The 26,093-nt window shown below is 36.1% G+C and overlaps 1 protein-coding gene across 2 annotated transcripts in view; it reads left to right on the top strand.

The window, feature by feature from the left end:
• Positions 1-26,093, top strand: part of RPS6KA6 (ribosomal protein S6 kinase A6) — a 223,171-nt gene that overhangs the window by 120,696 nt on the left and 76,382 nt on the right. For both annotated transcript variants that reach the window (XM_027535019.1, XM_027535018.1), the window contains 8 exons: positions 2,539-2,645; positions 2,895-2,932; positions 9,415-9,557; positions 12,273-12,343; positions 12,567-12,655; positions 13,500-13,558; positions 24,746-24,848; positions 25,581-25,711. In XM_027535019.1, coding sequence (XP_027390820.1) covers positions 2,539-2,645; positions 2,895-2,932; positions 9,415-9,557; positions 12,273-12,343; positions 12,567-12,655; positions 13,500-13,558; positions 24,746-24,848; positions 25,581-25,711 — 741 coding nt within the window. The remainder of the gene's footprint in view (positions 1-2,538; positions 2,646-2,894; positions 2,933-9,414; positions 9,558-12,272; positions 12,344-12,566; positions 12,656-13,499; positions 13,559-24,745; positions 24,849-25,580; positions 25,712-26,093) is intronic.

Below are 26,093 nucleotides of genomic sequence, written 5' to 3'. Positions count from 1 at the left end.
TTTGACAAATAATTTTGTTATGTATGTCAAGAATCATGGACTGTTTATTCTCCTTGACTGTATAGTATTTGCCTTTTTATTTCTCAGAAATCCATTTTGGGGAAGTAAGCATAAGTATCAGAAATATATATGCATATTCCCGAGTTATTTATAACAGTCAAAAACTGAAATAACCTAAATAAACATTAGGTAAACTATAGTAAATTAGTATGTTGATGTTGTATAGCTATTGATAACTCTTTATAAATAAGTTTTAAAGAAATTAAAAGAATGCCTATGATATTAAGTGGGAGAAAAGGAGTCTACTAACTGGTATATATACAGTGTGATCTCAAATATATTGAAACACACACACTCATACATATATACAGAATGTCTTGAAGAGCAAACAAAAATACTAGCATTTCTTACCTCAGGGTGCTGGGGTTTTAGATGATTTTTATTTGGGGGAAGACTCAGGGTAATTAGTGACTAGGAAAGCATTAGTGGTAGTGAACCTGAAACTTATAAAAGTTTTAACATGGCATATGGCAAAATTGGATTCTGGGAAATAGGGAGTTCTTAGGGACAGTTATTTCTGAGTTCAAATCCTGAGCGTTCTTACTGTGTTTTTCTGGGTAGGTTAGTTTATCACTCTGAGTGTCCATACATAAGGTGGTGATAATACCAACCTTGTAAGGTTGTTTGGAAGATTGTAATAACATAATGAATGAAAAGTTTAAACTATAAACTGGTGAGTATATTATCTTGTCATGAAATTTTCTTTGAGGAAAACCTCATGAGGGACATAAATAAGAAACTTACTGTTATGTGCTAGTCACTTTTCATTCAGTATCTTCGAAACAACCTTATGAGGTCAATGTTATCACCACCTTACATAAGGACACTCAGAATGATAAACTAACATGCCCAGAAAAACATATAATTGCCATAAGCTATAAACTGGGCTTTTTTAGTGGTGCAGTCGTAAAGAATCTGCCTGCCAGTGCAGGAGACACAGGGTCCCTGGAAAGGGAAATGGCAACCCACTCCAGATTCTTGCCTGGGAAGTCCCATGGACAGAGGAGCCTGGCGGGCTACAGTCCATAGGGTCACAAAGAGTCCCACACAATTTACGACTAAAACAACAACAACAAACTAAACTATAGACTGTTTCTTCTTTTAGAGTTTCAAAGATTTTTGTTTAGGGTTTTCTTATGTGTTAAATTTCAATGAACGCTTTGATTAGCCTTATTCAAAGGTGAAATAGATAACATCTGTTTTTCTTCTTAATAAAATATCAAGTGAAAATATTCTTATACTTTTACCATTATAATAGTCAAATGAATTCTCCTGAAACTTAGATAATGAAAGTCTTTGTTTTTCTGCAGATTATTTCAAAAAGTGAGTGGAGTATCAAAATTTATCTTTAATTGCTCATTCTCAGCAATTTTACTAGTAACCTTAATCGGCATAATATAATTCAGTGGCCATGATTCTGAGTGGACAAGCCAGTTTCAAGATTTTATGATATGTCATTCAAATTTTGAACTTTCTTAATAATCTATATATTTCTTTAATGAAAATAAAAAATTTCTAGACAAGTTATTTGTTTTGCCAGTTAGAAGCCCTTGCTAAATCTTAACAATTACATCTAATGGTTGAGTAGTGCTCAATTTTGTGTTTAAATAACACTTACTTATGAATATAGATGTAAACCTAAAATAATACCACCTCATCATTGCACACATAGAATTTTATAATTTACAAAGCTTTTTTTCCCCACATAAACTAAGCTGGCTCTTAAAACAATCTTGTTAAGTAGATGTAGCAGGTACTATTATCCTTATTTTACAGGTTTAGAAACTTAAGCCCAGAGGGCTAAGTGACATGTCAGACGTTATACTGCTAATTCTAAGTCCAGTGCACTTTTCACTTTATCATAGTAACTCTATTCCTAGCCACAAAAGATTGAGGAATTCAATGCCTTTAGACCCATATATTCTACGGGCAGAAGAGTCCTGGAGCTACCCCTTAGGTCAGAAATTGGATTTAGAATTGTTTTTAATGTAAGAGTTACTAATTGACAACTTACGTTAGTAATAGAAGCTTTAGGTTAGTAGACTTGCTAAAAGCAAAATTATCGCTGAGAAGTGATAGTAGACAATGAAAGAGAAAATAGTAAAAATAGTGGAATTCCAGTACTAAAACCAAATATCGTTATCTAATATATCGTAAAGATCCTGAGAATATCCCTATATATTAGTATACTAAAATTAATAATTAAATCATGATAATAAATCATTTTTAAAAAGGTAAATCTGTGCAGTACATTCAGTGTAAATAGATATACAAACTGCATAATATATTTTAGGAAGATCCACAGTAAAATGTTTAATAGTGAGAGAAGGATTCTTAAAGAGGTTAATTTCATCTGTATACTTGTTTTATTTGCCTATTTGCCTAGATTTGTCTGTTTCCTGTTTTTAAAAAAATAAAATTTAAATAATTGCAACATTGAAAAAAAGATTAAATGGTAAATTATTATTTTTATTCTAGGTTCTGTTTACAGAGGAAGATGTGAAATTCTACCTTGCAGAACTAGCCCTCGCTTTGGATCATCTGCATCAATTAGGAATTGTATATAGAGACCTGAAGCCAGAAAAGTAAAGTTGTATTCTTTTTATGTATACCTGTTCCCAGTATTTCTACTACTTTTTTCTCCATTAAGTCTATTATTTTAAAGATTCTATGAAAAGATACATGAATTATATAATTATATGAAACATACTTTAAAAAGTAGTCTTCATCCTATACCCATTGATTTTAAATTAGTCATTTCAAAATTTTCTGGTATATCAAATTTTATGTGAATATTTTATCCTGTGTTATTGAATGTGAATTTTGATTTACAGCATTTTGCTTGATGAAATAGGACATATCAAGTTAACAGGTATGCAGATTTTCTTATTCTATCCTAAGCCTGTTTTCTGTTTTTATTAATATGTATATTTGTCTGAGCCTGTTTTTCCTCTTGATTTAATTTGCATTTTATTCATTTCTTTAGTGAACTTAAATTCATTTAAAAGGTAGATAACTCTCAATATGCTCTATTGTAATACAAAAAATTATACAATAGTGTCATTATCCTCATTAAGAAATGACATTTGGTTTTCTAGGTAAAAGCACATAATTTTGTTTCAGTCTAGACTGAAAGATTTATCATAAGTAGTTACCACATTTGAAATACAGTGAATTATAAACTTTTAAGCCAGGTGTTTCATAATCAGAGGTTCATTTTATTCCTTTTTTTTTTTTTTTTGGTAAAAACACGTTTTATTTTTTACTTTATTTTGAATGTTGAGTGTTTACAGTATATAACACACTCTGCTAATTCTCTGAGGACTCTTAGGCATAAAGTCTCCTTATTATACCATTAAAATCTTTTACTTTCAAATAATTATAGACTGACAATAAGTTGCAAAAATAGTACCATCACCCAGCTTCCCCTATGGTGACATTTTATAAAATTACTACTGCATTATCAAACTCAGGAAATTGATAGGTACAGTAGAACTAACTAGACTGTATACTTCACTTGGATTTCACCAGTTTTTGAATGTATTCGTTTTTTTTGTTTGTCTCCATGACATTATATCCATATATGTAGATTTGAATACCATCATCATTATCAATAAGCAGAACTGATCTACAACCATATCTGTCCATTTATAATCACACTCTTACCCCCTTCTTTAACTCCTGGCAACCACTTATCTCTCTACATTTCCCAGTTTGTTATTTTAAGAATATGATACAAATAGAACTGTACAGTAGTCACATACCTGGACATTTATCCTAGAGAAATAAAAACTTACATGCACACAAAAAATCTATACATGAATTTTCATAGCAGCTCTATTTGAAATGGCCCAAGGCCAGAAATGTCCAAGATGTCCTTCAAAGAGTGAATGGATGAATATATCTATATAGTAGAATACTACCCAGCACTGTATGCAGCAACTTGGACTGGGCATTATGCTGAGTGAGCCAATCTCAAAAGGTTTCTTATGTTTTAAATAGGTAGTAAATTCTGTATTTAATTATCAGAATGTTAAAAAAGAGATAAAATGAAGATATGGTCTTTACAAAGAAGTTTGGACCAGTACACTTTAAAGGTTCAGTTCAGTCGCTCAATCGTGTCCGACTCTTTGTGACCCCATGAATCGCAGCACGCCAGGCCTCTCTGTCCATCACCAACTACCGGAGTTCACTCAAAATCATGTGCATCGAGTCAGTGATGCCATTCAGCCATCTCATCCTCTGTCGTCCCCTTCTCCTCCTGCCCCCAATCCCTCCCAGCATCAGAGTCTTTTCCAATGAGTCATCTCTTCGCATGAGGTGGCCAAAGTACTGGAGTTTCAGCTTTAGCATCATTCCTTCCAAAGAACACCCAGGGCTGATCTCCTTTAGGATGGACTGGTTGGATCTCCTTGCAGTCCAAGAGTCTCTCGAGAGTCTTCTCCAACACCACAGTTCAAAAGCATCAATTCTTCTGTGCTTAGCTTTCTTCACAGTCCGACTCTCACATCCATATATGACCACTGGAAAAACCATAGCCTTGACTAGACGGACCTTTGTTGGCAAAGTAATGTCTCTGCTTTTGAATATGCTATCTAGGTTGGTCATAACTTTTCTTCCAAGGAGTAAACGTCTTTTAATTTCATGGCTGCAGTCACCATCTGCAGTGATTTGGAGCCCAAACAAATAGAATCTGTCATGGTTTCCACTTTTTCCCCCTCTCTTTGTCATAAAGTGATAGCATTGTGTTCCATGATCTGAGTTTTTTGAATGTTGAATTTCAAATCTGCTTTCTCACTCTTCTCTTTCACACTCTCAAGGGGCTCTTTAGTTCCTCTCCAGTTTCTGCCTTTATGCAGACTTTTATATATTAATACCCTGTCATTCTGGCACCATTTATTAAAAAGACTGACCTTTTTTTCCCCCATGAAGTTGCTTTTATACCTTTGTCAGAAATAAGCTGGCAATATATACCCAGTTCTGTTATCAGTTCAGTTGTTCAGTTGTGTCTGACTCTTTGCCACTTGATGGACTGCAGTGCACCAGGCTTCCCTGTCCATTACCAACTCCCAGATCTTGCTCAAATTCATGTCCATCAAGTCGGTGATGCCTTCCAACCATCTCATCCTCTGTCATCCCCTTCTCTTCCTGCCCTCAAACTTTCCCAGCATCAGGGTCTTTTCCAGTGAGTCAGTTCTTCACATCAGGTGGCCAAATTATTGGAGTTTCAGCTTCAGTGGCAATCTTTTCAATGAATATTCAGGGTTGCTTTCTTTAGGATTGACTGGTTGAATCTCCTTGGAGTTCAAGGGACTCTCAAGAGTCTTCTCCAACACCTCAGTTGAAAAGCATCAATTTTTTGGTGCTCAGATTTTTTATGGTCCAACTCTCACATGCATACATGACTCCTGAAAAAACCATACCTTTGACTAGATGAAGCTTTGTCAGCAAAGTAATATCTCTTCTTTTTAATATGGTATCTAGAGTTGTCATAGCTTTTCTTCCCAGGAGCAAGTATCTTTTAATTTCATGGCTGCAGTCACCATCTACAGTGATTTTGGCTTCAACAGTATGTGAACTGAAAGCTTCCAGGTGTTCAAGCTGGATTTAGAAAAGGCAGAGGAACCCGAGATCAAATTGCCAACATCTGTTGGATCATAGAAAAAGCAAGAGAATTCCAGGAAAACATCTACTTCTGCTTCATTGACTATGCTAAAGGCTTTGTGTGGATCACAACAAACTGTGGAAAATTCTGAAAGAGATGGGAATACCAGGCAACCTGACCTGCCTCCTGAGAAATCTGTATTCAGGTCAAGAAATAGCAGTTAGAACCAGACATGGAGCAATGGACTGGTTCCAAATTGGGAAAGGAGTACATCAAGGCTGTATATTGTCACCCTGCTTATTTATCTTATATGCAGAGTATATCATGCATAATGTCTGGCTGGATGAATCACGAGCTGGAATCAAGATTGCAGGGAGAAATATCAGTAATCTCAGATATGCAGATGACACCACCCTTTATGGCAGAGAGTGAAGAGAAACTAAAGAGCCTCTTGATTGAGGTGAAAGAGGAGAGTGAAAATCCTGGCTTAAAACTCAACATTCAAAAAATGAAGAACATGGCATCTGGTCCTATCACTTCATGGAAGATAGATGGGGAAACAATGGAAACAATGACAGACTTTATTTTCTCAGGCTCCAAAGTCACTGCAGATGGTGACTGCAGCCATGAAATTAAAAGATGCTTGCTCCTTGGAGGAAAAGTTATGACAAATCTAGACACCATATTTAAAAGCAGAGACATTTCTTTGCCGACCAAGGTCTGTATGGTCAAAGCTCTGGCTTTTGCAGGAGTCATGTACAGATGGGAGAGCTGGACCTTAAGGAAGGTTGAGGGCCAAAAAAGTGATGCTTTTGAACTGTGGTGTTGGAGAAGACTCCTGAGAGGCCCTTGGACTGCAAGGAAATCAAACCAGTCAATCCTAATGGAAATCAACCCTGAATATTCATTGCAAAGACTGATGCTGAAGCTGAAGCTCCAGTACTTGGCCACCTGATGTGAAGAGCTGACTCATTAGAAAAGATCCTTATGTGGAAAGATTGAAGGCAGGAGAACCGGATGACAGAGGATGAGATGGTTGGACAGCATCACCAACTCGATGGACATGAGTTTGAGCAAGCTCCAGGAAATGGTGAAGGACAGGGAAGCCTGGAATGCTGTAGTCTATGGCGTCCTCAAGAGTCGGACACGACTGAATGACTGAACAGCAATAAATATGGTATATTACCTTGAAAAAAATCTTGAAATTTGCTTGTAGAATGGGAAATATTGCAGATTGTACGTTATTGTGAAAAAGTGGAAGGTAGATTATCTGGAATTGGGAGTTCTAATACTGTAGGTGAACAGGAGTAGCTCATAACACATGTGATATGGTGATCTTCGTGTATGTATTTCTGCTTGGCTCAGTTTAACTAGGTACAGTTTTCTAGTGTTTCAACCAGTGTTTCTTGTGGATAAAATTGCACATAAACCAACCTAAAAATTAAATTCATGTTATAGTCACCAAGCAAATTCTAGTGTTAAATGTATTTTTGTCAGAAAATAGTACAGCAAAGGACCTTTGTGAAGTGGTGTAAATCTCTGAAAGGTAACAGTAAGGTATAAATTAATTGGAACAAATTTACATTTTTAAGACAAGCATCATAGCAGAACTATATATGTCAGTTCTCCAGTACAATACTGTCTTGATTATATAGTTTATAGTAAGTATTGAAGTCAGGTAGTACGATTCCTTGAATTTCCTTTTTGTTCACATTTTTTGGCTATTCTGTTTCCTTTGTCTTTTTATATAAATTTTAAATTCAGCTTGTTGATTTTTACAAACAACATCTTGCTGAGATTTTTATTAATGTTTCATTGACTCTGTAGATCAGTTTTGGGAGAATTGACATCTTTAACAACACTGAATCTTCCAAACTGTGACCAATATCTCTCTCCATTTACTTATATCTACTCTGATTCCTTTCATTGGTGTTTATAGTTTTTATCATGCTGATCTTGCATATACATACTTTGTATATTTTTATCTATGGGATTTAATGTGAGTTTTTGGTGGTATTACAAGTAGAGCTTATAAAATTTCACCTTTCCATTTTTATTGTAAGTATATGGAAATAAGATTGATTTTTATGTACCTTTAGCTCTTTGAAGACCAAAAGCAAAAATGGAAGTTCTCCAATGTCAAAGCAAAATTTGCTTTTCTAATATCTGCAAATTAGCATCTCTTTTTTGTCTTAGGCTATTTTAAAAATCAAATTACTATAACAGTGTTGACTTAATTGTTGTCATTTCAAAGTTGTTGAGTCATATTCTAATATAAACATGAAAACGTGTATTTTTAGGATGAGGTTTAATTGCACAATTTTAAATGCTCTGATTAGTTTAGTTCAGTCGCTCAGTCGTGTCCGACTCTGCGACCCCATGAATCACAGCACACCAGGACTCCCTGTCCATCACCAACTCCCGGAGTTCACTCAGACTCACATCCATCAAGTCAGTGATGGCATCCAGCCATCTCATCCTCTGTCGTCCCCTTCTCCTCCTGCCCCCAATCCCTCCCAGCATCAGAGTCTTTTCCAATGAGTCAACTCTTCTCATGAGGAGGCCAAAGTACTGGAGTTTCAGCTTCAGCATCTTTCCCTCCAAAGAAATTCCAGAGCTGATCTCCTTGCATCCAAGGGACTCTCAAGAGTCTTCTCCAACACCACAGTTTAAAAGCATCAATTCTTCAGCACTCAGCTTTCTTCACAGTCCAACTCTCACATCCATGCATGACCACTGAAAAAACCATAGCCTTGACTAGACAGACCTTTGTTGGCAAAGTAATGTCTTTGCTTTTCAATATGCTATCTAGGTTGGTCATAACTTTTCTTCCAAGGAGTAAGTGTCTTTTAATTTCATGGCTGCAATCACCATCTGCAGTGATTTTGGAGACCCAAAAAATAAAGTCTGACACTGTTTCCACTGTTTCCCCATCTGTTTCCCATGAAGTGATGGGGCCAGATGCCATGATCTTCGTTTTCTGAATGTTGAGCTGTAAGCCAACTTTTTTACTGTCCAGTTTCACTTTCATCAAGAGGCTTTTTAGTTCCTCTTCACTTTCTGCCATAAGGTTGGTGTCATCTGCATATCTGAAGTTATTGATATTTCTCCCAGCAATATTGTTTCTATCTTATGCTTCTTCCAGCCCAGGGTTTCTCCTGATGTATTCTGCATAGAAGTTAAATAAGCAGGGTGACAATATACAGGCTTGACGTAGTCCTTTTCCTTTTTGGAACCAGTCTGTTGTTCCATGTCCAGTTCTAACTGTTGCTTCCTGACCTCCATATAGGTTTCTCAAGAGGCAGGTCAGGTGCTCTGGTATTCCCATCTCTTTCAGAATTTTCCACAGTTTATTGTGATCCACACAGTCAAAGGCTTTGGCATAGTCAATAAAGCAGAAATATGTTTTTCTGGAACTCTCTTGCCTTTTCAGTGATCCAGTGGATGTTTGCAATTTGATCTGTGGTTCCTCTGCCTTTTCTAAAACCAGCTTGAACATCTGGAAGTTCATGGTTCACATATTGCTGAAGCCTGGCTTGGAAAATTTTGAGCATTACTTAAAAATGCTCTGATATAGTATTGTAAAATACAGGCTTTTCTCCATTCTTTCCATTAACTGGTCTCACAGGAGCTTTCTTAATGGTAATTGTAGGCCATGCATGAATACATTTAATTCATAGTTTTGTTTCTTTTGGTATTTTCTAGTTTCTGAAAATCTTCAGATATATATTTGTGCAATATTGTTATAGATTTTGGACTCAGCAAGGAATCAGTAGATCAAGAGAAGAAGGCCTACTCATTTTGTGGTACAGTGGAGTATATGGCTCCTGAAGTAGTAAATAGGAGAGGTCATTCCCAGAGTGCTGATTGGTGGTCATATGGTGTACTTATGGTAAGTAGTGTTTTTAAAATTATGTCAATATAAATTAAATATTCTTTAGAATTTTAATCTTAGTATTGGAATGTGTTTGTTGAGAATAGGGTTTTAAAAGTTCATGATTGTTTTTAAAGAATTTGTGATTGGCTAGCTGTCATATTATAAGAACTAACGTTTTGGTGTTGTGATTTCTTTTAAAGTTGCTTGATTAAAAGGCAACGGCAGCATTCTTTTATAAGTTATCCAAATTTAAAAATTAGAAAAACCTGTTAGATTTTAGATTTCAGAATACTGTGTTTAGTAGTACATAATATTTTAATTAGGTATCACAGAATGTAGCACCTTACTGTTTACTATCTTATTGTCACATTATTTCAAGCATGTCTGTAGAAAGATTATAAACCTCTTAAGGAAAGCAATTCTGTCTTCTACTTGTTCTACTTTTCCACAATATCTAGCATATTGAGCATATAGACTGACTAATGTGGTATAAGATTAATCATAGAGTTTGTAGTGTTAAGTAGGGCGATAAATGAATAGCTATTGAATCCGATACAGTTTGCTTTAGAAACTTGATAATCCATTTTTACTTATTTATCACTATACGATTTATCGTATAGTGAATTACTATACAATTTATCAGTATATTAAGTGGCTATTATAAGCCTGACATTTGGTAAGGGCGATGGATTGGAAACAGTCTGGAAGTACAGTATTTGACATTTTCCTTGGCCTAAAAAGACATGCCATCTGGTTGGGGAAACAAATGTAATAGCTAAGTAAATTGTCTGGAAGTACCTTAGGAGTTCAAACAAGAATTCATTCAAGTTGATATAGGGAAAGCAGAGGAGACAGAACTTAAATTAAGCCCTGAAGGATGAATAAAATTCAGATAACTGTGTCTCAAGGATAATATTGTGATAATATTAGGAAAGATCTGGAGAACCAGTTTAACGAGAGTAGTAGTAGAGAATGAGGGTGAAGGTGGAGGAAATGAAGCTGTAAGCCTATAAGCATTTGTATGCTATTTTCTGAATGGTAAACTTTTGTAAAGTCTTAAACAGGATGGTAGTTAGAGAAAAATTGTATTTTAATACTAGCCTTGGTAGCATTATGTATATGGATTGCAAATGGAGGAAACTAAAAGTAGGAAGACCAAGAAGTTCTCCTTGTAAGACAGTTGTAAGATTACAAAATAAAAAAGGAAATCTTCAAGACATTTCAAAGGAAGAAATGACTGACCTTAGTAGCAGATTAAATGTCACAGATAAAGCAGAGGGAAAGGGTTAAAGACAAAGATACCTTTAAAACTTCAGGGGATTGAAAGAAAGATAGTTCAGTAGAAAAGATAGTTGGGAAGGATAGCTGATTTTGAAAGTGGGGAAATAACTTATTTTTAACATGTTGTATAGGTTACTGTGGGTTTGTATTTAACCCCTTGATAGTAATGAATTAGGAGAGGGCAGTGGAGGGGGCATCAGAATTATCTGAAGACCTTAAAAAAAAAAAAAACAAAGAAGAAAGAAACAAAAACAACAAACAAATACTCTGCCAGCCAATATATAATTTTTTTGAGGGGAAGGTGTGATTCCAATATACTGTCCTTCTCTTTTTCTTTTTGTTCTTTCCATTCCCACCTCTTAATTCTCCAGTTCCTGGGATAGAACCATTACTTTAGGTTTGGAGACAGGGCATTGGAACTTGAGAGAGATGATTCCCATATGCCATATTTCCCTTCTTCATTCCCTTTCTATGACTCCTACCCCTATCACTTCAGTCTTCATTTGAGAAACATTGCTGTAGATTTGGAAGGGAAAGCTGGGGATTGAAGAAGATTGAAACGGGAACCAATTTGTGAGTCATCAGTCATCAAGAGAGAGTTGAATGGATAAGCTAACTAAGGTTCTAAGTTCTGTATTAACAGAGGACTGAGGCCAAACCCATTATTGAATCTCAGCTTAAAATTTAAATATTAGGGATATAAAAACTTTTCTCTTTAATGAGCTTCATTTTCAGACCTTTCTTTTTCCAATATAATTACTTTTTAAAATACCATTCTTCTATGTTCTAGTTATCTGCATTGCCGTTAACTCTCTTTAGGGAAAATATTTTCATTATGCCATGTACAAATTGAAATGGCTCAGTGCATATTTTTACGTTTCTTTCATTGTTAAATGTTTTCTTTAAAAGGTTATCTTTGTTTTAAAAGAGAATGCCTCATGTTTGGGGCTTCCCAGATGGCTCAGTGGTAAAGAATCCACTTGCTAATGCAGGAGCTGCAGGAGACAAGGGTTTGATCCCTGGGTCAGGAAGATCCCCTGGAGGGGAAATGGCAACCCACACCTGTATTCTTGCCTACAGAATCCTATGGACAGAGAAGCGTGGCAGGTTCCAGTCCCTGGGCTTGCAAAGAGTTGAACACGACTGAGCATGCACACCTTGTGTCTGTTTCCACATTGCTTTGGTTTGGGAAATTTAGCCAAATTAGGACTGAAATAATGGTTGGTTTCATTTGCTATGTGTCATCTCTCATTTAGGCTATGTATTGTGGGGTACCAGAGGTGTATTTCCTTAAGTGACCTAGTTTTCTGGTCCTTTTTGATTGCTATCATATAGATCCTGCATGATTTGATGATCACGTTTTACAAATATCAATTTTTTTCCTAAAGAATTTCATTGTGTATTCCAAGTTGTGCTAAACTTGTGTTATTTTGTGTTTATGTGTTTTAGTTTGAAATGCTTACTGGTACTCTGCCATTTCAAGGTAAAGACAGAAATGAGACCATGAATATGATATTAAAGTAAGTGGAAACTTTTTTTTTCCTATGGGGAAGAATTCCTTGCTTTCAGTTTTGACAAGCTTGTTATCATTTTCATTTGACACAAAAGAACGTTTTCACACTGTCTCATTCCCTTTCACCTTATTTGCCATTGTGAAAGCATTCATTAATTTTTTTTTTGGAATTTTTCAGTTTAGAAGTATGACTAGATTTAAATGAAATTTTCTGAAATTTTCTTTTCCAGAGCAAAACTTGGAATGCCTCAGTTTCTTAGTGCTGAAGCACAAAGTCTTCTAAGGATGCTATTCAAAAGGAATCCAGCAAATAGATTGGGTATTGTTTATTTTCTTAGTTTTTATAACAGAATCCTGGGAGGTATAATTATATTGGGAAAATAATTATAACTTTATGTTTTCTGGCTTAACTTCATTTACTGCTGCTATATATTTATACCTAGACTTTTACATTTTATGTATGCAAAGATTCCAGTAATCTGTTATATCTGTGATTAAAAACTGAAGTAGTCTAGTTATGCAAGACTTATATTTAATATATATCATATCATTATGTGTATCATATGAGTGTCTCTTTTGAAGTAATTCACAGAATTCTCCCTTGTATAGAAAAATCCTTTTATATATTTGAAGATAATTATTTTGTTCCTTCTATTATTCATGAAGATAAATATTATGTTTCCATAACTGCTCATTATTTGGACACTTTCTTGTAGTCTTTCTCTGTATCCAAATGTGATTATATTATCCTGTTTATGTCCATGTGTTGAAATTTCAAAGTCACTTTATTCATTGCATTTTTAATTTGATATATAAATAGGAGGTCATAAGTTGAATTATGAAGAAAATAAAACTACTTAAATTATTTTTATATTTTTTAACTACTTAAAGTTTAACATTATGTTAAATATGATTTTTATTTGATTCAGAAGACATTTCAGTATTTCATGATACCCTATGTGCTTCAGCATTAACACCAGCTATTTTTATCATATTAAATTCAAAGGAGCAACTAAGAAAACATCAGATAAGAAATCATAAACTTTTCACTGCAAGAAATCTATAAAATATGTGTATTCCTGTTTTACAGATAACAATCTGGAGGCCAAGTAACCAGATTTTTAAAAATCAAACTGGTAAAAGAATTCTTTCCATTTTTGTAGGTTCAGAAGGAGTTGATGAAATCAAAAGACATCTTTTTTTTGCAAATATTGACTGGAATGTAAGTAGAGTAGAAAGTGTGGTACTGAATACCTTTAAGAAGAGCAAAAACTCAAGAGTAAATGGTAATATGTGGACTTTGCTGATAAACTTAATCCATTTGTTTCATATTTAGTGTGAGATTTTTATTTACAAGCATAGCATATCATGCAGTTACCTTCAACCAGCAGATGCGTGGATGATATATAGTACATTTTTGTTTCTCATTTGTCTTACCTGTTAAGTATGGTTAATATTCTCTTCTATTCTAGGTTGAAGAATATGGGTGGGAAGAAGAAAAAGGAGAAAGGGGATGAATGAAAGGGCAGATTCTTAAAGAAAAAATGAACTGTAAAGAATCTAAGATGTTATTTAATTTCAAATGATCCTTTGTCATGTATTAGAACAATTTAAATTTGCTAAGAAGTAAAAATCTTTGTATAGTTATTTCACTAAATTTTGAGAGGGCATGAAAACAAAAACATAGTGAAATTCTGCAAAGTCATTTATTGAATTTTTTAAGTTGCAACTCCCAGACTAGTGAGCTTTTCACTTTTTCTTATTGTTGCTTACAACACAACTTTATGTATTTTATGTACTATTAATCATCATAGGTAAGCATTTTTGATTATTTACTTCTGACATTGATAGTGAAAATTATCCCCAAAGAAAACATGTCTCTTTTGATTTCTAAGGCAGAGGCAGAGAACCACTATTCACTGACCAAATTATCATTTCATCTGGCTTGTAGAACAAGTTTCAGTAGCCCAATATTTTGATTTATTTTAATAGTTATAAAACTGCAATATAACATAAGCTGTTAGCATTAATAACCTGAAAAGCCTTGTAATGAACATGGGAATTGCATTGCATTTGTCTTATCTGTGTGCATTCCTCTTTCAGTATTCTTCCATTTCCTTGTCATTTTTTTCTAATGCTTCTCTACTCTTACTTTTTCCTTAACTAGAAAAAGCTAGAAATTAATTTCCATTATTTTTATATCTAAAGTTTGTTTATTGCTCTTAAATAACAAAGGAGTAGAATGTGTATGTATTTGAATAAATAAAAATTACTTTTCTATAAAGTGAAAGTAGGTTTATTGAGAAACGTTCCATAGGCAGAATGCAGTCTGTCTTAGAAGGCAAGAGCAACCTGTTTTTGTTCTTTTTTTTTAAGGTTCTACATATGAGTGAGATCTACAATATTTGTCTTACTCTGTCTGACTCATTTCTTCTTAATTCATTCTTCTGTTGATGGACACAGGTTATTTCCATGTCTTGGGTATTGTGAATAATACTTCAATAAACATGGTGGTGCAGATGTCTTTTGAGATAGTGACATTATCTTTTGCAAAACAGATATTATTATTTATTTTTTGTATCTTTGTAAATTAATTTTTACTCAAGTATAGTTGTTTTACAATGTTGTGTTTCTGTTGTACAGCAAAGTGAATCAGCTATGCATCCCCTGTCTTTTGGATTTCCTTTCCGTATAGGTCACCACAGAGCATTGAGTAGAGTTCCCTGTGCTTTAGAGAAGGTCCTCATTAGTTATCTATTTATACATAATAGTGTATACCTGTCAATATCAATCTCCCAGTTCATTATACCTTTCCCCTTACCCCCTTGGTATCCATATGTTTGTTCTCTGTGTCTGTGTCTCTATTTCTGCTTTGCAGATAAGTTCACCTATACCATTTTTCTAGATGCCACATATAAGAGATACTAAAGGATATTTGTCTTTCTCTTTCTGACTTAACTTCACTGTGTATGAAAGTCTCTAGGTCTATCCACATCTCTGCAAATGACACAATTTCATTCTGTTTTATGACTGAGTAATATTACACTGGGCTTTATGTACCATATATTCTTTATCCATTCATCTGTTGATGGACATTTAGATTGCTTCTGTGTCCTGGTTATTGTAAATAGTACTGTGGTGAACATTGGGGTACATGTATATTTTTTAATTATGTTTTTTTCTGCATATATACCCAGTAGTGAGATTTCTGGAGAAGGCAATGGCAACCCACTCCGGTACTCTTGCTTGGAAAATCCCATGGATGGAGGAGCCTGGTAGGCTACAGTTCATGGGGTTGTGAAGAGTCAGGCATGACTGAGCGACTTCACTTTCATTTTCACTTCCATGCGTTGGAGAAGGAAATGGAAACCCACTCCAGTGTTCTTGCCTGGAGAATCCCAGGGAGGGTGGAGCCTGATGGGCTGCCATCTATGGGGTTGCACAGAGTCAGACACGACTGGCGTGACTTAGCAGCAGCAGCAGTGAGATTTCTGGGTCATATGGCAGTTCTATTTTTAGTTTTTCAAGGTACCTCCATTCTGTTATCCATAGTGGCTCTATGAGTTTATATTCCCACCAACAGTGTAGGAGGGTTCCCTTTTCTCCATATCCCTCCAGCATATATTGTTTGTAGATTTTTTTGATAAAGGCCATGTTGGCCATTCTCACTGGTGTAAGGTGGTAGTTCATTGTATTTTTAATTTTCATTTCTCTAATAGTGATTTTGATCATCTTTTCATGTGCCTCATTGGCCATGTGTATGCCTTCTTTTAAGAAATGTCTACTTAGATCTTCCACTCATTTTTTAATTGGATTTTTTTATATTGATATGCATGAAGTACTTATATATTTTAGAGATTAATTCCTTGTCAGTTGTTTCACTTGCAAATATTTACTCGCATTCGTAGGGTTGTCTTTTCATCTTGTTTATGATTTCCTTTGCTGTGTAGAAACTTTTAAGTTTATTTATTTATTTTAATTTAAATTTATTTATTTTAATTGGAGGCTACTTTACAATATTGTATTGGTTTTGACATACATCAACATGAATCCGCCACAGGTGTACATGTGTTCCCCATCCTGAACCCCCCTTGCACCACCCTCCCTGTACCATCCCTCTGGGTCATCCCAGTGCACCAGCCCCAAGCATGCTGTATCCTGCATCGAACCTTCAGGTTCGATTCATTTCTTATACGATATTATACATGGTTCAATGCCATTCTCCCAAATCATCCCACCCTCTCCCTCTCCCACAGAGTCCAAAAGACTGTTCTATATATCTGTGTCTCTTTTGCTATCGTGCATACAGGGCTATTGTTACCATCTTTCTAAATTCCATATATATGTGTTAGTATACTATATTGGTGTTTTTCTTGCTGGCTTACTTCACTCTATATAATAGGCTCCAGTTTCATCCACCTCATTAGAACTGATTCAAATGTATTCTTTTTAATGGCTGAGTAATACTCCATTGTGTATATGTACCACAGCTTTCTTATCCATTCATCTGCTGATGGACATCTAGGTTGCTTCCATGTCCTGGTTATTATAAACAGTGCTGCGATGAACATTGGGGTACACGTGTCTCTTTCAATTCTGGTTTCCTCGGTGTGTATGCCCAGCAGTGGGATTGCTGGGTCATAAGGCAGTTTTATTTCCAGTTTTTTAAGGAGCTTCCTGATGTTCAAGCTGGTTTTAGGAAAGGCAGAGGAACCAGAGATCAAATTGCCAACATCCACTGGATCATAGAAAAAGCAAGAGAGTTCCAGAAAAACATCTGTTTCTGCTTTATTGACTATGCCAAAGCCTTTGACTGTGTGGATTACAATAAACTGTGGAAAATTCTTCAAGAGATGGGAATACCAGACCACATGACCTGCCTCTTGAGAAATCTTTATGAAGGTCAGGAAGCAACAGTTAGAACTGGACATGGAACAACAGACTGGTTCCAAATAGGAAAAGGAGTAGGTCAAGGTTGTATATTGTCACCCTGCTTATTTAACTTATATGCGGAGTACATCATGAGAAACCCTGGACTGGAAGAAACACAAGCTGGAATCATGATTGCCGGAAGAAATGCCAATAACCTCAGATATGCAAATGACACCACCCATATGGCAGAAAGTGAAGAGGAACTAAAAAGCCTCTTGATGAAAGTGAAAGTGGAGAGTGAAAAAGTTGGCTTAAAGCTCAGCATTCAGAAAACAAAGATCATGGCCTCTGGTCCCATCACTTCATGGGAAATAGATGGGGAAACAGTGGAAACAGTGTCAGATTTTATTTTTTGGGGCTCCAAAATCACTGCAGATGGTGACTGCAGCCATGAAATTAAAAGATGCTTACTCTGTGGAAGGAAAGTTATGTCCAACCTAGATAGCATATTCAAAAGCACAGACATTACTTTTCCAACAAAGGTCCATCTAGTCAAGGCTATGGTTTTTCCTGTGGTCATGTATGGATGTGAGAGTTGGACTGTGAAGAAGGCTGAGCGCCGAAGAATTGATGCTTTTGAACTGTGGTGTTGGAGAAGACTGTTCAAAGTCCCCTGGACTGCAAGGAGATCCAACCAGTACATTCTGAAGGAGATCAGCCCTGGGATTTCTTTGGAAGGAATGATGCTAAAGCTGAAACTCCAAGTACTTTGGCCACCTCATGCAAAGAGTTGACTTATTGGAAAAGACTCTGATGCTGGGAGGGATTGGGGGCAGGAGGAGAAGGGACGACAGAGGATGAGATGGCTGGATGGCATCACTGACTCGATGGACATGAGTCTAAGTGAACTCCAGGAGTTGGTGATGGACAGGGAGTCCTGGCGTGCTGCGATTCATGGGGTTGCAAAAAGTCGGACACAACTGAGTGACTGAACTGAACTGAAGGAATCTCCATACTGTTCTCCATAGTGGCTGAACTAGTTTGCATTCTCACCAACAGTGTAAGAGGGTTCCCTTTTCTCTACACCCTCTCCAGCATGTATTACTTGTAGACTTCTGGATAGTAGCCATTCTGACTGGCATGAAATGGTACCTCAGTGTGGTTTTGATGTGCATTTCTCTGCTAATGAGTGATGTTGAGCATCTTTTCATATGTTTGTTAGCCATCTGTATGTCTTCTTTTGAGAAATCTCTGTTCAGTTCTTTGGCCCATTTTTTATTGGGTCGTTTATGTTTCTGGAATTGAGCTGCAGGAGTTGCTTGTATATTTTTGAGATTAATTCGTTGTCAGTTGCTTCATTTGCTATTATTCTCTCCCATTCTGAAGGCTGCCTTTTCACCTTGCTTATAGTTTTCTTTGTTGTGCAGAAGCTTTTAATTTTAATTAGGTCCCATTTGTTTATTTTTGCTTTTATTTCCAATATTCTGGAAGGTGGGTCATACAGGATCCTGCTGTGATTTATGTCAGAGAGTGTTTTGCCTATATTCTCCTCTAGGAGTTTTATAATTTATGGTCTTACGTTTAGATCTTTAATCTATTTTGAGTTTAATTTTGCATATGGTGTTAGAAAGTATTCTAGTCTCATTCTTTTACGAGTGGTTTAATTAGGTCCCATTTGTTCATTTTTTTTTTTTTTCATTACTCTAGGACGTGGCAAAATTTTGCTGCAGTTTATGTCAAAGAGTGATTTTCCTACATTTTCCTCTAACAGTTTTATAGTATCCAGCCTTACATTTTGATCTTTAATACATTTTGAGTTTTTTTTTTTTCTGTTTAAATAATTTTATTTATTTTTGGCTGTGCTAGGTCTTCATTGCTGCATGGGCTTTTCTCTAGTTGTGGGGAGTAGGGCCCACTCTCTAGTTGTGGTGCTTGGGCTTCTCATTGCAGTGATTTCTCTTTTTGTGGAGCATGGCCTCTAGGTACATGGGCTTCAGCCGTTGTGCCTCCCGAGCTCTAGAGCACAGGCTCAGTAGTTGTGGCGCAGGGATTTTGTAGCTCTAGACCATGTGGGATCTTCCCAGAGCAGGGTTCTAACCTATGTCTCCTGCATTGGCAGGCCAATTCTTTACCACTGAGCCATGAAGGAACCCCAAGTTTTTTTTTTGTGTGTGGTGTTAGGCAGTGTTCTAATTTCATTTGTTTACATGTAACTGTCCAGTTATCCTCACACCACGATTTTTGCTGATGTTGTTTTTTGTTAGATTGTAATTTTAGATTTGAAAATTGGGAGGGGAGTTTGGGGGAGAATGGATACATGTATATATATGGCTGAGTCCCTGTGCAGTCCGCCTGAAACTGTCACAAGGGTGATAATCAGCTGTGCACCAGTGAAAAATAAAAACTTTAAATAAAATGTAACAGGGAGAATCCTATCTTCACACCACTTATTGGAGAGACTGCCTTTTCTCCTTTGCCTTCTTTGTTACAAATTAGGTGACCATAGGTTCAGTTCAGTCACTCATTCCTGTCCAGCTCTTTGTGACCCCATGAATCGCAGCACGCCAGGCCTCCCTGTCCATCACCAACTCCCGGAGTTCACTCAGACTCATGTCCATCAAGTTGGTGATGCCATCCAGCCATCTCATCCTCTGTCGTCCCTTCTCCTCCTGCCCCCAATCCCTCCCAGCATCAGAGTCTTTTGCAGTGAGTCAGCTCTTCGCATGAGGTGGCCAAAGTACTGGAGTTTCAGCTTTAGCATCATTCCCTCCAAAGAACACCTAGGGCTGATCTCCTTTAGAATGGACTGGTTGGATTTCCTTGCAGTCAAAGGGACTTTCAAGAGTCTTCTCCAACACCACAGTTCAAAAGCATCAATTCATCAGCTCTCAGCTTGCTTCACAGTCCAACTGTCACATCCATACACGACCACAGGAAAAACCATAGCCTTAACTAGACAGACCTTTGTTGGCAAAGTAATGTCTGTGCTTTTGAATATGCTATCTAGGTTGGTCATAACTCCTTCCACGGAGTAAGCGTCTTTTAATTTCATGGCTGCAGTCACCATCTGCAGTGATTTTGGAGCCCCCAAAAATAAAGTCTGACACTGTTTCCACTGTTTCCCCATCTATTTCCCATGAAGTGATGGGACCAGATGCCATGATCTTCGTTTTCTGAATGTTGAGCTTTAAGCCAACTTTTTCACTCTCGTCTTTCACTTTAATCAAGAGGCTTTTTGGTTTCTCTTCACTTTCTACCATAAGGGTGTTGTCATCTGCATACCTGAGGTTATTGATATTTCTTCTGGCAATCTTGATTCCAGCTTGTGCTTCTTCCAGCCCAGCTTTTCTCATGATGTACTCTAGGTGCATGCGTTTATTTCTGTTCTTTCTATCCTATTCCTTTCGTGTATATTTCCAGTTTTGTGCCATTATCATACTGTCTTGAACTGTAGCTTCATAGTTTAGTTTCATGTCAGGAAGCCTGATTCTTCCAACTACAGTTTTCTTTCTCAAGATTGCTTTGGCTATTTGGAGTCATTTTGTTTCCATCAATCAGTTTCGTCACTCATTCATGTCCAACTATTTCTGACCCCATGGACTGTAGCACGCCAGGCTTCCCTGTCCATCACCAACTCCCGAAGCTTGCTGAAATTCATGTCTATCAAGTCAGTGATGCCATCTAACATGTCATCCTTTATTGTCCACTTCTTAGCCTACCTTCAATCTTCCCCAGCGTCAGGGTCTTCTCCAGTGAGTCAGTTCTTTGTATCAGGTGGCCAAAGTGTTGGAGTTTCAGCTTCAGCATCAGTCCTTCCAATGAATATTCAGGACAGATTTCCTTTAGGATGTACTGTTTTGATCTCCTTTCAGTCCAAGGAACTCTTAAGAGACTTCTTCAACACATTTCAAAAGAATCAGTTCTTTGGCGCTCAACTTTATCATCCAACTCTCAAATCCATATATGACTACTGGAAAAACCATAGCTTTGACTAGGTGGACCTTTGTCTGCAAAGTAATATCCCTGCCTTTTTTTTTTTTTCCACTGATGGAGAAATGTTTTATTTTTTTTTTTTTTGAAATTTTTTTTTGAAATTTTATTTTATTTTTAAACTTTACATAATTGTATTAGTTTTGCCAAATATAAAAATGAATCCACCACAGGTATTCATGTGTTCCCCATCCTGAACCCTCCTCCCTCCTCCCTCCCTATACCATCCCTCTGGGTCGTCCCAGTGCACTAGCCCCAAGCATCCAGTATCGTGCATCGAACCTGGACTGGCATCTCGTTTCATACATGATATTTTACATGTTTCAATGCTATTCTCCCAAATATTCCCACCCTCTCCCTCTCCCATAGAGTCCATAAGGCTGTTCTATACATTAGTGTCTCTTTTGCTGTCTCGTACACAGGGTTATTGTTACCATCTTTCTAAATTCCATATATATGCATTATTATACTGTATTGGTGTTTTTCCTTCTGACTTACTTCACTCTGTATAATAGGCTCCAGTTTCATCCACCTCATTAGAACTGATTCAAATGTTTTCTTTTTAATGGCTGAGTAATACTCCCTACTTTTTATGCCATCTAGGTTAGTCATATCTTTTCTTCCAGGGAGCAAGTGTCTTTTTATTTCATGGGCACAGCCACAATCTGCAGTGATTTTGGAGCCCCCAAAATATAAAGTCTGTCACTGTTTCACCTTTTTCACTGTCCTCTTTCACTTTCATCAAAAGGCTCTTGAGGTCTACTTTGGTTTCTGTCATAAGGGTGGTGTCATCTGTGTATCTGAGGTTATTGATACTTCTCCTAGCAATCTTGATTCCAGTGTGTGCCTCATCCAGCCCAGCATTTCACATGATATATTCGTCATATAAGTTAAATAATCAGGGCGATAATATAGAACCTTGATGATTTGGATGTATTCCTTGCCTGATTTGTTTTCCATGTCCAGTTCTAACTATTCTTCCGTGTCCATTTCTAACTGTTGCTTTCTAACCTGCATACAGGTTTCTCAGGAGGCAGGTCAGGTTGTCTGGTATTCCCATCTCTTTCAGAATTTTCCACAGTTTGTTGTGATCCACACAGTCAAAGGCTTTGGTATAGTCAATAAAGCAGAAGTAGATGTTTTTCTGTAACTTTCTTGCTTTTTTAATGATCCAACTGATGTTGGCAATTTGATCTCTGGCTCCTCTGCCTTTTCTACATCCAGCTTGAACATCTGGAAATTCTCAGTTCACGTACTGTTGAAGCCTGGTTTGGAGCATTTTGGGCATTACTTTGCTAGTGTGTGAGATCAGTGCAATTTTGCAATAGTTTCAACATTCTTTGGCATTGCCTTTCTTTGGGTTTGGAACAAAAACTGACCTTTTCTAGTCCTGTGGCCACTCCTGAGTTTTCCATATTTGCTGTCATATTTAGAGCAGCACTTTGACAGCATCATCTTTTAGGATTTGAAATAGCTCAACTGGAATTCCATCACCTCCACTAGCTTTGTTCGTAGTTATGCTTCCTAAGTCCAACTTGTTTCCAGGATGTCTTGCTTTAGGTAAGTGATCACACCATCATGATTATCTGGGTCAGGAAGATCTTTTTTTTAGTTCTTCTGTTTATTCTTACCACCTCTTCTTAATATCTTCTGCTTCTGTTAGGTCCATGCCATTTCTGTCCTTTATTGTGCCCATCCTTGGGTGAAATGTTCCCTTCGTATTGCTGATTTTCTTGAAGAGATCTCTAATCTTTTCCATTTTATTGTTTCCCTCTACTTCTTTGCATTGATGACGTAGGAAGGCTTTCTTATCTCTCCTTGCTGTTCTTTGGAACTCTGCATTCAATCGGTATATCTTTTCTTTTTTCCTTTGCTTTTTACTTCTCTTCTTTTCTCAGCTATTTGTAAGGCCTTCTCAGACCACCATTTTTCCTTTTTGCATTTCTTTTTCTTGGGGATGGTCTTGATCACTGTTTCCTGTACAATGTCACGAACCTCTGTCCATAGTACTTTAGGTACTCTGTCTATCTGATCTAATCCCTTGAATCACTTGTCACTTCCACTGTATAAGAGATTTGATTTAGGTCATACCTGCATGGTATAGTGGTCTTCCCTACTTTCTTCAATTTAAGTCTGAATTTTGCGATAAGAAATTCATGACCTAGGCCACAGTCAGCTCCCGGTCTTAATTTTGCTGCCTGTATAGAGCTTCTCCATATATGCCTGCAAAGAATATAATCAATACTTGGTATTTATTTGTTTCCATACAAATAAAATATTTTGTTCTAATTCTGTGAAAAATGCCCTTGGTAGTTTGATAGGGATTGTATTGAATCTGTAGATTACTTAGGGTAGTACATTTATTTTCACAATATTGATTTCTCCAATCCAAAAACATGATGTATATCTCCATCTATTTGCATCATTTTTGATTTGTTGATCAGCATCTTACAGTTTTCTGAGTACAGGTCTTTTTTCTCATTAGGTATTTTTATTCCTAGGTATTTTATTATTATAGTTTCAATGGTAGATAGTATTGTTTCCTTAATTTCTCTTTCTGATCTTTTGTTGTTAGTGTATAGCAGGAGATTTCTGTGCATTAATTTTGTATCATGCAGGTTTACTAAATTCATTGATTAGCTCAAGTACTTTTCTGGTGGCCTGTTAAAGATTTTCTGTGTATAGTTTCATATCATCTGCAAACAGTGTCAATTGTACTTTTTCTTTTCCAATTTGGATTCCTTAATTTTTTTTCTCTGATTACCTTAGCTAGGACTTCAAAACTACATTGAATAAAAGTGGTGAGAGTGGACATCCTTGTCTTATTCCTTATCTTAGAGGAAATGCTTTCAGTTTTTCATCATTGGGAATGTTGTTTGCTATAGGTTTGTCATATATGGCCTCTAAATGAAAATTAGTTTACAATAATCTTCTATTTATTTTCCCTCACTGTGGGACTGTGAGCTTTTGAAAAACTATGCTTCCATAAAAAAGTAGACTTGCATATATTGTAAGCTATTTTATATGTCTTTCAAAAACATAAGTTTTAGGAAGTTAGATTGTTAGACAAGTTTAAATTTTTGAATTCTTTTTACATGCATATTTTTTATGTGAAAGCAAGTTACTTCAGTTATAATGCATACTTCTTGAGGATAGAGTAATTATTAATTTTGAAATCCTAGAATGTCATTAGTTATTTCTTCTTGGTAACATGTGATATTCTTTATGGTTATTTTACCAGTGAGAATCCAAGTCAGTTTTTGAAATCCAAAACTGAACAGCATTATTCCTTGTGAATACAACCTATGGCTTGCTGCTGTGTTCCTTGGTCTTATTTGATTCTGTATATAATCTCTCAAATTTAGATGATATACAGAATTTGGTTAATAGGGTAGAATTTAGAATTTGGTTAATAGGTATCTGAAACTTGTTGAAATTTCATTTAAGAAATTGTGAGTCTTCTGTTAAGGACTGTGAATATCATATTCTGCTTTAATAATTTTTCAAGTGTTAATAAATTTTTGTATCATTCTGCCATTTCTTCTAGAAATTATATAAAAGAGAAGTCCAGCCTCCCTTCAAACCTGCTTCTGGAAAACCAGATGATGCTTTTTGTTTTGATCCTGAATTTACTGCAAAAACACCTAAAGGTAATGCATGTTTATGTGTGAAAACCAGGGCTTTTATTCATTTAGATGGTTAAAAAATAAACTAGCTTCTTAGATGAAAAACGGACAGAATTATAAGTTTGTAAAGGGTGGTTTGCCCTGTGTAGATCCTATTTAACATTGCTTGGACACCTTTCAGGTAGAGGCTTTATATGGTTAATGTTCATTAGCGAAGCAGGGACTAGAGCAAAAGGTGAACATTTTCTTTTATAAAAGTGTTTTTGACATGATAATGCATTAGAGAATGTGAGTAGGAAGTAAGATATGAGATATCTCTCTCTAACTCTTATGGTTCAGAATTTAATGTGGTTTATTTTTATTGACATCTGTTTCATATATACATTCAACAAATATTGAATACCTAGTGTGTAAATACTAAGCAGTGATGATGCAGAAGTGAACTGAACACACAAAAATCATAATCTACATGGAGCTTGCATACTAGTATTATTGTTGTTGTTCAGTCTCTCAGTCATGTTCGACGCTGTGACCCATGGATTGCAGCATGCCAGGCTTCCCTGTTTTCACCATCTCCTGGAGCTTTCTCAAACTCATGTCCATTGATTGGGAAACAGACAATAATCAATAAATCAAATACATAATATAGTATGTCTGATGGTAACATTTAATGGTTTCCTTTATACTCAAAGAAATGTTGGCATTTCATATCATAAAACTGTTAATTCTAATTAAATTTAATTATTTGGACATTAGATTCTCCTGGTTTGCCAGCCAGTGCTAATGCTCATCAACTCTTCAAAGGATTCAGCTTTGTTGCAACTTCTATTGCAGAAGAATATAAAATCACTCCTATCACAAGTGCAAATGTGTTACCAATTGTTCAGGTAAATTACACATAGATTATTCAGATTAGGGATAATTATTTCTTCTGTTATTGCTGATTGATTTACAGTGATTTTTAACTTCTTCATTTATCTATGTATGATGAATTAAAGATCTTTCCATGTTTTGGGAAGAAAGCAGACAGTAGTAACTTTTATTAATTTATTTTTTTTAAAAATTTTATTTTATTTTTAAACTTTACATAATTGTATTAGTTTTGCCAATATCATAATGAATCTGCCACAGGTATACATGTGTTCCCCATCCTGAACCCTCCTCCCTCCCCATACCATCCCTCTGGGTCGTCCCAGTGCACTAGCCCCAAGCATCCAGTATCGTGCATCGAACCTGGACTGGTATCTCGTTTCATACATGATATTTTAC

The sequence above is a fragment of the Bos indicus x Bos taurus genome, chromosome X (genome assembly GCF_003369695.1).
Source record: "Bos indicus x Bos taurus breed Angus x Brahman F1 hybrid chromosome X, Bos_hybrid_MaternalHap_v2.0, whole genome shotgun sequence".
NCBI classification, from domain to species: Eukaryota; Metazoa; Chordata; class Mammalia; order Artiodactyla; family Bovidae; genus Bos; species Bos indicus x Bos taurus.
Note: the sequence above shows the minus strand (reverse complement) of the source record. Positions and strands in the feature narration are given on the sequence as shown.